At 36.5% G+C, this 12,675-nt stretch overlaps 1 protein-coding gene across 5 annotated transcripts in view; it reads right to left on the reverse strand.

Annotated features, from left to right (window-relative positions):
- Positions 1-1,187: 1,187 nt before the first annotated feature.
- LOC144958083 (uncharacterized) overlaps positions 1,188-12,675 on the reverse strand; it is a 32,200-nt gene continuing 20,712 nt past the window's right edge. For 4 of the 5 annotated variants that reach the window (XM_078889730.1, XM_078889747.1, XM_078889722.1 and 1 more), the window contains exons 9-11: positions 6,846-7,073; positions 6,180-6,305; positions 1,188-4,511 (exon numbers count right to left, since the gene is read on the reverse strand). In XM_078889730.1, coding sequence (XP_078745856.1) covers positions 4,419-4,511; positions 6,180-6,305; positions 6,846-7,073 — 447 coding nt within the window. In that variant the 3' untranslated portion in view covers positions 1,188-4,418. Of the gene's footprint in view, positions 4,539-6,179; positions 6,306-6,845; positions 7,074-12,675 lie in introns of all 5 variants that reach the window. The other variant, XM_078889755.1, reaches the window with a different exon arrangement.

The following is a 12,675-nucleotide window of genomic DNA, read 5'->3' on the forward strand; positions in this document are numbered from 1 at the left end:
TAGATTCCAAGAGCTCACTATCAGTGTATTTAGTTTGAGATCATCTAAAAGTCTCAACCAGACACCAGCACAAGAGTCCACTGAGAGGAATACACGCAAATGTTTACAACTCATATGTTAAAAATAAAAACAACAACAATACATAACAGAGAGATGATTTACAATTTGAAAAATATCATTTCCCAAAACTATAACTACACATTCGACTGTTTTCCTCCCAGCCAAGGACTCCGGCCAGGTTCAGAACAAAACGAAGTAATTTCATTCCAAGACAAAGACAGAAAGCAATTGGAAAACAGGTAAATGGGTATAAAAGACAGCATGTACCTCCCTGCCCACTATGGGAGGTCGGGATCCCCACCCAGTAAAAGTTGAGCTTTAATAAATTTGCTCAACGTGCTTTATGAGTGATTCCAGGCCTGAAGCAAGGCGTCATAACAAAAAAAAAATTTCGACATAGTCAAGAGCAAAGAGCCTTTTCCAAAGACTCAACTTTGCGCCGCCCAGAGGACTTGAACAAAGGCGACATAGTAATGAATGGCCTTTTGGCAGGGTTTTTTCTTATTTTATGGGTTACGGTACTTGTGACACTTTTAGGTCATTTCATCGCAAGTAATAAGGAAGATGACTGAAAGGTTCTAGATTTGAAGTAACAGCATTATAAAAAAAAGTAAGACATAGGGGACTGGTAGGGTACAGAAATTCCATGAGCAATCTACCAATGTGCCTATTTTGACATTAACTGAAAGTCCCATCCCGGCACAAGCAAAGGGTGGCACTAAGAAGGATACACTCAGATGTTTACAGAGTATAGATTCAAAACTAAAAACGAAAACAATACATAAAAGAGAGATGATTTACAAACGAGAAAAAAAATCATCTCTCATTCATTCAACTGCCTCCCTCCAGCTAAGGATCCCTGGACTGCCAGGGCGAGGAAACATTTTTAAAAAAAATAACAATGTCGATTGCGGACAAAGACGAAAGCAACGTGAGGAAAGGGAAAACATATAATTTATATAAAGGGGATAGAACAGACAGAATGAATGACCTCTTCCCCCTCCCTATTGGGAGCTCAAAAGACCCCACCCAGAGTGAAGAATTAATCAGGAATGGCTGATCAAAAGTAAATTCCCCCCATCTATTGTGCACATTCTGTACACCCAGAGAAAATCAACACTACATGCACTGTATATTACATATGTTTTATTTTTTCATAAAAACGCATTTTAACAATATATATACAAATAACAGTTAACATTGCCAAGAAATCGCTTCACTTTAGATACAAATAACAGGGTTATTCCACAACTTAACAGTATTTCCAAACAATTGTCAAAATTGATAATTTAACTCATCCTTATGGAAGCATTGTTGCCAACTATAAATGATGTGTAATCATTCTGGTATTATAATAACAATGTCTTTGGAAGTTTAACGGCTATATTGACGCATTAGAAAAGATGACAGATCAATACATAGCTCAATGGAGGATGTGGGTAAGGTTGAGGCGAGAGTACTTTTAAATCAGAATATTTAAAAATGTGATTTTTTAACATCTTTGATTAAGTTTCCATCAATATCTCATAGTTTTGTAATAGGAAATTGATTGTTACAGAGGCCTTACGTTTTAAATATTTTTTTGTATATTCATACCTTAAAAGCCGTTTTTCTTTAGAACAAAATTTAAAAAAACCAACAAACCACTTGTTCCCACACACAATTTCACTTGATTGACTCATGCACTGCTAGCAGATCTCATGTTTTTTATGGTATTCTTGACAATGGACTATATTTCAGTTTTTGACATTTTACCGCTTTCAGAGCAATTAACCTGGATTTAAGTCTATATAAGATCTATAAGCCCTTTTAATCCTATTTGATGGATTTAATTTCAAGACCGACTAATTGTCGAAATGTTTTTCTCATTACTATTGAACAGTTTCATGACGAGTTTTGAGTTTAAAATTTAGAAGCTCTCAAAGAGAGAAGAGGAGCAGATCTTGGAGCAATACGGCCCAATTCCATTTATAGTCCTTTAGAGCGATAAAGCCAATGGAATCACAGTGGCTCTGTAGTTTTAAATGAATGCTGACAATCTTGCTCCCCCCTGTGGAAATGCTAATCTACTGAAAAGTACTTTCCGTCGAGGTAACAGATCAAACTCATCATAACTGGGTGGACGAGGGGTTCAGAAAATAATTGACTCTCCTACTCTAATTTGAAACAAGTCAAGCGTTCTATAAACTAAACCATCTCGACTTCCCACCTCATCTCGCTCAATGAGTGAGAAAACCTAAAAATTTCACCAAAACACCTGCACACAATCCCCCATGAGATGGAAAAACTGAATGACAAACTTGCTCATTTGAAACAAATTAAGACATTAAGGGTTGCCAGGCAGTGGAAATTCAGTATCAAAATGCATTTGTATTCAGGTCTTTAAGAAATTACCCTATGCTCTTCAATTCCGACCCCATTTTTTTCCCTTTAATGTTTTCCTATCAACTTTAAGCTCAATATCTTACTAATCTTCCCCTTAAAACTCAATGATTTCTTATCCTTATCCTAAATATTTTTAAATCTACTTTCAGCAAAGGAAAACCTTGGTAGAGTTGACAAACTTAACCTTAGATAAAAACAGAGTAAAGGTTTTTAACCAATTAGCCAGATGTCTTACTTATTGGAGACAAGCACAGTACATTACTGCTGAGTTATGTATGGTTTGATGAAAAAAAAACAGGAAGTAAATAAATTATAGCAGTTTCTAAGACTGGACCAGACCAAAAGCCAAAGACAAAGAAATGATTGAAATTGTCATGGTTTTCTTTATAAACGGTTTTCACTATGAAATAATTTTTAACAAAAGTCTACTATTTGATTTACCTAAAAATGTTATAAACAGAAAAATTCAATCGGCTGGTTTGATTGAAAGAAGTGTTAAATATAATATATATATATATATATATATATATATATATATATATATATATATATATTATATATATATATATATATATATATTTCATATTTATACAAAGCAATGGTAAGATCAACTCTTGAAAATACCGATTGTATATGGAATTCTGTCTTTAAAAGGCAATCCAGTGCTTTTTAGAGAGAGTGCAAAAAGAAACAACAAAAATTGCATGAAATAAAAATTCAAAATAAACATTGCAGCCATTGGAGTTTAAAAGGATAAGGGATGATTTGATTCAAATTGACTATAAATCAGATAACATTAAATCATCAAATATGTAGATCATTTTTTAGCTCAAGGGAGGAATATTCAAAATCCAAAAATATGTCTGTCTCAGACACTTAGTCTCGGTAGACAGTCTCGCACGTAATTGGTGATGTAGGGAGCATTTCTCGTTTGGCTATTTGTTGAAAGCCACGTAATATTGATATCGGGAATTCCCATTACTGGTATCGGTACCGAGATATGATGGCATGGTCCGGGACTAGGCTTGACCGCTGACATCACAATTCTGATCAATGACGATTCACAGGATGTTATTGGACAATAATCTTGGTTTTTCTTTGACTGTTAATTTATGTGATCTCTCTGCATTTTCATTGACTGTTGTGTTTTAATTTACTGCAGGATTTTTTGACTATTTAAATTTTTTAGACAAATTATTGCCGGAACCAATGGTCCACATGTTGATATAACACGTCACGTGGTAAAATTGTTGTCGATATAGGCGATAAATATTTACTAATGTTATATAGCGGGAGAAAAAAAACAGGACTTTGGTATTGTGTCGATATATCCGCTCTGCACTGTATATTTAGAACCATCAACCATTACTCGCTCTCGCAAGGGCTGCATCTATTTTTAACTTTATGAAAAATGAAACTGATCGCATTCTTCGGAATCATTTTTAATGAAACAAACATATTTAAGAAATTTTGGATAAAAAGAATACAAATTATCATGATCGTATATATCTTCTTAAATGGGGCCACAGGAGTCAATTGACCAATTTAGACCCTCAAATATTTTATCATTTATAGTATGCTATGGATCCACTTAGTTGTGTTATGGATTCATTCAGTCATAATTATTAACTTGATGAAACTTATACAATTTAAGAAACTGTTTATAATTGACTAAAATTGAACAGTGAAGTAAGCAATATTTTAAAACAATACACCATCATATTCCAAAACCACTATTCCCTCTTACCAATTGAATAAAAACAAATTAAAAAAAAAAAACCAAACCGCAAGTTGTCCTTCAAAATATTATTAAAAAAAAAACCCAAAAAATATACCAGAATACTAAACGTAAAATAGTGCAATCAATGATGTAATGGTAATTTTTTTTTTTAACATTAGACAATTATTACATCAAACTCCCTCTCCATACATCACACTTGACGACACCCATACATTTTTCATTCATCTCTCCTCTATGACTCTCCTGTAGCTTCTGTTTGATCGTCTCCAGTTTGAAGGAAAATCTGCTGCTGTCCTCCTTGTGTTTGCTGAATCTGGTACATTGGCTGTATTGATGAGACAATTTAAAGTAACTGTTATTTTTAAATATTTTCAGTAAGCAATCCTGAATTTAAAAAAAAAAAAGAAAGAGTCTTGTCTTAGATGGGAATTGGAAATGGACCTTGGACAGAGAGGCTAAATCCTCCGGTTTCTTTCCTCCAAACACAATTTTCAATTCTCATGAAAACAATGAACTCCATAAATTTACTGAATCAATTATAATGTTCACATCTTTTTTCAGGTAAATAAAACAATTGCCTCATCTCAAGATCAACTATTTCAGTTCCTGAAATTATAATATATTAAACAAGCATGAATTAATGTCCACATGTTTTATCTAAGGATATATCTACATAACATCCACAATAGCAGTCTTAGATTTTTATCATCAATACCTATTGAGTCTAGTTGTTGCAATATGGCCCTATGTTTGACTTTGTCAAATGTATTTTTATAGTCGATGAACATATGAATAGGGAGGATTTGACTTCATTGGTTCTCTCACTCAATACTCTCAGGACAAATATAGTATTTCCAGTACTCTCATCACATTGGAATTCATATTGATCTTCAGGAATTTCATGATTTATTGCAACACCCGACAGCGCCATGTTTATACCTCAATCACCTGAAGGGTATTGCCTATTTACGAAGGGTAAGCCTGTGTAGACAAGTGCCTACCCCCTCCATTCTTACCGCCCCCCCCCCCCCCACATCCTACCAAGTCATCCCGCAAGCCGTATTGTATGGTGTGGTGGTGTGTGTTTTGTTTGTCTCAGGAGTGAATGATATTCATTACTTTGCCAACAAAAAAGTATGAATCTACGAGAACAGGATGTGGAAACATTGAGATCATATTATAGAAGATACGAAATTGACGCCACTCAAGCTCTTTGTATTTAGCCATTTTTATGAGTAGCTCTCACTAAATTCTGTCAGACTATAACTATAACTGTGTAAGGTTACACATAGTTTTGTGTGTTGGCGTGTTATATCCGACTGGTAGATGTTATGAGTATTTTATCTCAGAGCATAGCATCAATACTTGTACAGTAGGCTACATCACAGCTTTGTATCTCTTGTCTTACAGCCGTGTTCACATATTTGTCAAAACACGGATTCGACCAAATTTTTGCCACTGACCCATGTAGTTGAATGCGTGTTGTTCTGTGTTTTGAAAATGTTTGTATTGGGCATTTGTTGACATGTTTGATTCAAATTCGTAGGATTGAAAGTTTTCTCCCAATTTTTGTTGTATTTCTGGGTTTCCACATATCCTTAGGTCCATTTTCCTTTTTATTTTCCATTTTTGTATGGCTTTAAATTTCACTTGAAGGGTCATTATTACAGGGAGACGGTCACTTTCTATGTCTGCACCAGGATAACTTTTAATTTAATTGCAAAACAAAACAGATAGTATCCCGTTCCTTTCCAAAACAAAGTTTTAGCAAACAAATGGGAGAGAAAAAAAAGATTTCTTAATTGGTAAACAGGTTTTGATTATTTTCCCATAAATATATGTCATATGTTGTCAATATATGTCGCGTACTTTGTTACTAAAGACACCATTTGTAACCAAAAGCCAAAAGACAAAAGAGTGTTTATCACACTAAAAATATTATAGTAGATTTTTTATTGCTAAACTTAGGTGAAGAAAAACAGATATCACTGACCTGTGCTTGGGTGAATTGGACAGTCTGGTCTGCTGTCTGAGGGGATTGGAGGACGATCTGTTGTCCTCCTACTTTATTCTGTACATGAAGCTGAAGCTGTTGCAGTTGCTGAGGTGTCAGTTGAATCTGGTATTGGAAAAGTTTAGTAAAAGTTTAATTTTGTTGTGTTTTTGTTAATAAAAAATAAATATTTGAGCCTCATTAATTTGAAAGTCTGTCATGGGTGTGGGCGATGTAAACTTTTAAAAAAACAAACCCATAAATTTGATCGCATGAACAAGATTTTAATGCCCAAAACACGCCCTTAATTTCTCAGATGTAATTTTTTTCCCTTATCATCCTATCATTACTTAATTGTTGAGAACATACAGCAAATGACCCATAAGTGAAGTCAAGGCCCTCTGACCAGAGTGTCTGTGTGCAGTACATACCAAACAGTCTCCACTGTTTTCAGTGGATGTGCATTTTAAAGGTTTAAAAGACATTTCATTACCACCCAGTTATTTTAGTGCAATTGACGACTAACATTATTCTGCCTTGATGTGGTATTCATGTTATCATCACAGTGGCGGGTCAATTTAAATGTGTTTCTGTAAATGTTTTATTTCAAGTTGAGATGTTTGAGATTTTACACTCATAACATTGTCAGGATCCAAAACAACTTACTGGAATATTCTCAACCTGTCCTGATTGTGTGATGACATGTTGGTAAATAGGAGTTCCTTGGAGTTGCTGTTGTTGAACTTGGGTCTGAATTTGTTGCTGTTGCTGCTGCTGTTGCTGCTGCTGCTGTTGTTGTTGCTGAAGTTGCTGCATTACTGTATTTTGAACGGGGTTAACGACTTGCTGGGTAACTTGTTGGGGTAAATGAATAACTTGTGGTTGCATAGTTTGCTGAAAATGCATGACAATAATAATATCAACATATACCAATCACTTCAATATGAATTTGGATCCATCAATCTTATTATAATAAATAATACATATTCATATAGCATCCAGTAAGCATTAATTCGTGATTCACAATATATGTTTTTTCTCTCTCAATGGATAATGTTCATTTAAAACAAGGGACATGGCAAGTAGGCTTTACAGACACTTGGACAATCATTTTGAACAAGAGCAACCCTGTTTAAAATTGAGTGACCTCCACATTTTACTTCAGCTTCTAAAACTAATAGCCTTTTCAAACTCAGGGGTTCAAACTTTATGCTTAAGTGTACCAATTACTTACTTACTTAAACCTTTTTGTTCCTCATGGAACTAAAGTGACCGTTCTTACAAACCTCAATAAATTGGGATATCCGATCAGGAAACGGGGATTACGATGTTAGCAGGGAAATGTACTGGGTCAATGACAGCATAATGGAGAGTGACCAGTACCTTTCCGTGCCTATTTTACTTTTGTAAAACTTCTGGGAGGTCAGTTTAAGACACAGGACTTGATTCCGTGTCAAAGTTTGAAGGGGTCCCATAATGTTCAATATGACTATTGTGCACTATGCCATACATTACATAGAATAAAAAGAGTCTTAATTAAGTGTCAGTGTAAACATATTTCATCCTGGTGAACCAACTTTCAAAACGTATAGGGTAATTGGAGCTGTCTGAAGCTTGGAGTTGTAAAATCATAATATAAAGAGAAAAAATATTTCTTGAGGAATCAGAGGACAAAGTCCTCAGTTTATTTTTGAAATTCAGGGAAGAGATGAGTGAAGATAACTTTAAAAAACCTGCTTATTTACAAGTCTAACAATCAAAATTGCTATGGTCTGATTGTTGTAAAGGAAAGACTATCAGACCAACATAAAATATTCTCTGTTACAACGGTGTTAAAATAAGCCTATAATTAAAAAATTATACGAGTCTTACCTTGGGAAGACGAAGTATGATGATAATTATTCCGTCTCTTAATGCTGAAGGAGTCAATTGGAGGAAGCGCTGCGTCACGTGATCACTATTTAACTCCGAAAAAGCTGCCCCAACAAGTGTGTAGTAATGATAATACACAACTAAACTAAGTACTCTATAACTATCCGCGATAGGTTACACATGTGTAATATATAGCACAATTTCACCGAAAAACAACAATAATACTCAATATAGAATTATAATCATATTAATAGTAAGGGCAAGGGAGGGAAGGGCAATTGACTCCTTCAGCATTAAGAGACGGAATAATTATCATCATACTTCGTCTTCCCAAGGTAAGACTCGTATAATTTTTTAATTATTCCGTCTACTTTAATGCTGATAGGAGCCACTTGGAGATTTCAAAGCAGGGCAGGTTTTGAGGATAGTACTGAATTTGCAAAAGATTCCGAATGAGATTCAATGGGCTTTTTATAGAATCGAGCAAAGGTAGACTCCCTTTTCCATCCTGCCGTATTAAGTACATGCCATATATCTACACCCTTAGCTGCTGAAGAACAAGATGCTGATCGTGTGCTGTGTGCTTTAAATATGTTAGTATCCACTCCTGACTTGGTTAGGATAAGTCTAATCCAACGTGACAGTGTATCCTTGGAGACTCCTAAGTGAGGGCTAAGGGTGCTAATAAACAATTTATTAGAAGATCGAAGTGGTCTAGTCCGTTTCAAGTATGCTCGTAGATATGTCATAACACAAATCCGCCTGTCCTCATTAAATGCATGGAGTGTAATAATTGTTTGAGGATTAGAAGGCGAGTTATGTTTAAGCAATTTACTAATATGGAATATAGCTTTGCTATCATGAATAGATAAACAAGATGATTCAATAGTCATGGCATGAAATGATTGGCACCTATGTCCCGTAACAAGAGCACATAGCATAAGAAGTTTGGCTCCTAACATAAAAAGGTTAAGATCACGAGCAGGGAAAGTGATCTTAAATAATTTAACACAGTAGATATGTCCCAAACAGTAGTGTAACGGGCACGAGTGGGTCGAGAATGAAATACACCTTTCATAAATCTACACACTAGCGGATCTGAACCGGTCTCGTTCAATGTTGACACTGCTGACCTCGCTGTATTGATGGCACTGTATCCCAATCCAGATTGAAATAATATTGTCAAAAAAGCTATAGTAGTTTGAACATTTTTACTCATAGGGTCCACCCCATCAGCATCACAAAACTGGATAAATTTCAGTAAGTAACTATTGTACTGTTTTTGGGTGTTGCGACGCCAACTTTTCATAATTATTTTTAAGGCGTGCTTGGAAACTCCTTGTTTCCGGATTTTTGCCCTGATAAGAGACAAGCCATCAACTTTAGTTTTGGATACAAAGGGTGCACAGCTGCCCTGTCTGATGCCAATGTCAATAGGTGTTTTGAGGCTTTTAGATGGACCGGGGGCGCTATCAGCATAGTCATAAGTTTGGGGAACCAAGTCTGTGTTTGCCAAATTGGTGCTATCACCAACGCTCGCGATACTTTGTCTTGTTGTATCTTTTGTAGAGCCCTGGGGATCATATTGAATGGAGGGAATAAATACACAAATCCAGCCCATAAATGATAAAAGGCATTAATGGCACAGGCAGATGGGTCAGGATATAACGACATATATTTGGGAATAAGAAAATTGGTTCTAGAAGCAAAAAGATCAATTTCTGGATTTCCAAAATGATCACAAAGCTTATTGAACTCTGCTCGATTAAGCGACCACTCAGTATGAATAGATAATTTTCTACTATAATCATCAGCAATGGTATTTTCCACTCCGGGAATATGACATGCTGAAATCCATATTCCCCTGGTTTTGCACCATAAAATTAACTCTCGTGTGATGTCATTGCATTTAACTGAATGGGTTCCCCCCATGTTATTAATGTAAGAAACAGCTGTCATATTATCTACTTCTACCCGAATGTGACAATTGGAAATATCTTTGCACAAAGATTGAAGTCCTAAATAAACTGCTTTTATTTCTAGAACGTTGATGTGATCCATCTGCTCTTCTTCCGTCCACATACCCTGTGTGGCAACATCATTCATAATTGCTCCATAGCCATGACCTGAAGCATCAGTTCTCATCACAAAAGAAGGGTTATCTATATGTAATCGTTTCTTACTGTGGACGCCTTCAGACTTCCACCATTCTAATTCAATAAAAGATTGAACTGAAACTTTAATATATCTATCAAAGTTATATACTTAAAATGGCAATAACGCACAAAGGAGTTGAGATGTTTTACATTTAATATCATTCGATACTTTTTCCTCTGCTCACCGGGTATAGCACGTTTCTCCCTAAGGAAAACATTATTAACAAAATCACCCTCCTCCGGTGTACATTTCTGGATAACACCATCCCTTTCATATTGTATTATCATCTCCTGTAAAGCTAACTTTTCATCCTGTTTAAATTGGATAGTATGAGCTGGTTTCATTTGAACAGGAGGGGACAAAAAATCAATTGCACATCCAGAAATACATTGAATAATAAAAGGATCAGAGGTATACATTTTCCAAGTAGATATAAATAATTTAGTTCTGCCCCCATGCAAATGGGTTACCTTATCCTTTAATTCCTCCTTTTGAATGTGTGTTGCTTGTGGTGTTGTTTGTGGTTGTTCCATGTCCTTGTATTCCCCCGAAAGGTGTTTGTCCCCCCTCCTTGACCTTTCCATGGTTGACCTTTGCCTAAAAAAGGAAACCTTTTCTGGCCATGGGACGGGTACGGGGAAAATCTCCTTGTGGTTTTTGCCACTCGAATAGAATCGTTCATGTCTTTAATCTTATCTTTAATGTTGCTCCCAAATAACTTGTCACTAACAGGATAGGAAGCGGTACAGAGAGCGTTGAGGTCATCTCTAATTTCACCGCGAAGTGACTGTCTTCTATAAATATCCAAACTATGAGAGGCATTGGTGAGCAAAGCGACTCCATCCGAAATATTTTCCAGTACTTCTTTGTTATCTCCTTTCACCATCTCCATAGCCCTGCAAACAGCAGTAATGCCTTTCATAAGCGATACCTGCACTTTCTGCAAGGATGCGTCCCTCATTCTAGAGGCAGGGGATATCTGTTTAAAAACCTCCTCATTGCATTGGACAACCTCTAGTCTAGAGCAATTTGCTGGCACTGGATATTTTTCAGAGAGAGCAGTAATCGTATCCTTGGGCAGACCGTCACATAAAACCTGTGTAACACCAGTTGAAACATTCTCTGCCAGCACCTTCCCTTTCACTTCTGTCCTGCCTACCACATTCTCGAAATATGAGAATGCCTGCTCCATCATCCCTGCATCTCTACTACTGCCTGGCACCATATCAACTGACCGCGAAAGGTCAGCATTACATTCTACATCTTTACTGCCTGACCGCGAAAGGTCAGCATTACTTACATCTTTACTGCCTGATCGCGAAAGATCAGACTCAATGTCATCATTACATATTGGCCGCGAAAGGCCAATATTGACATTAGCATCTTCCTCCTCCATTTCATTAAAACGGTCAAAGGCCTCCTTCACCAATTTGTTGGCACTGGATATTTTTCAGAGAGAGCAGTAATCGTATCCTTGGGCAGACCGTCACATAAAACCTGTGTAACACCAGTTGAAACATTCTCTGCCAGCACCTTCCCTTTCACTTCTGTCCTGCCTACCACATTCTCGAAATATGAGAATGCCTGCTCCATCATCTCTGCATCTCTACTACTGCCTGGCACCATATCAACTGACCGCGAAAGGTCAGCATTACATTCTACATCTTTACTGCCTGACCGCGAAAGGTCAGCATTACTTACATCTTTACTGCCTGATCGCGAAAGATCAGACTCAATGTCATCATTACATATTGGCCGCGAAAGGCCAATATTGACATTAGCATCTTCCTCCTCCATTTCATTAAAACGGTCAAAGGCCTCCTTCATTTGGCTCACCACTGGCACCAATCCCATCAACACACTGAGTTGCTGTTTTATTTCATTAAAGTCCAGTTCACTGCTACCAACGCTACTACTACCAGCACCGTAACTGCTCCCCTCCGTTTTCTTTCCTTTACCTTTCCCCTTCACACCTCTTACACTTCCTTTCCCAACACATTCCTTCTCGCTCGCCCCGTCTTTCACTTCACCACCTCCTTTCCCTTTCTTATCGTCCGCTCGGCTACTCTCGATTGTTTCTTTCTCCATCACTGACTCGGAACCAAAAATGGCGTTCATTGTTTGTAAACAAAGGGACCGAGATGGCAGGCGATAAATAGGTGTTAAACTATTGTTTAAAATTGCACAAGTTTTACGAATATATACACTATCCAGATGAATGAATTCACAACATATAAATTGAACACAATTCCGTTTGAAAATATAGAATAATAATAATATAGAATTTAAATCAAATTGAAGTTGGTGGGCTCCAGTGATCAACGCTAAAGCAACGCTAAAAAGTGATCACGTGACGCAGCGCTTCCTCCAAGTGGCTCCTATCAGCATTAAAGTAGACGGAATAATTGCATTTGTATTATCAGACATGCAAAGAAGAGTGTGTAGCCCCCAACCACATATATTAAAA

This window comes from Berghia stephanieae, chromosome 1 (assembly GCF_034508935.2).
Source record: "Berghia stephanieae isolate SIO BIC M18660-M18661 chromosome 1, UCSD_Bste_1.3, whole genome shotgun sequence".
Lineage (NCBI taxonomy): Eukaryota > Metazoa > Mollusca > Gastropoda > Nudibranchia > Aeolidiidae > Berghia > Berghia stephanieae.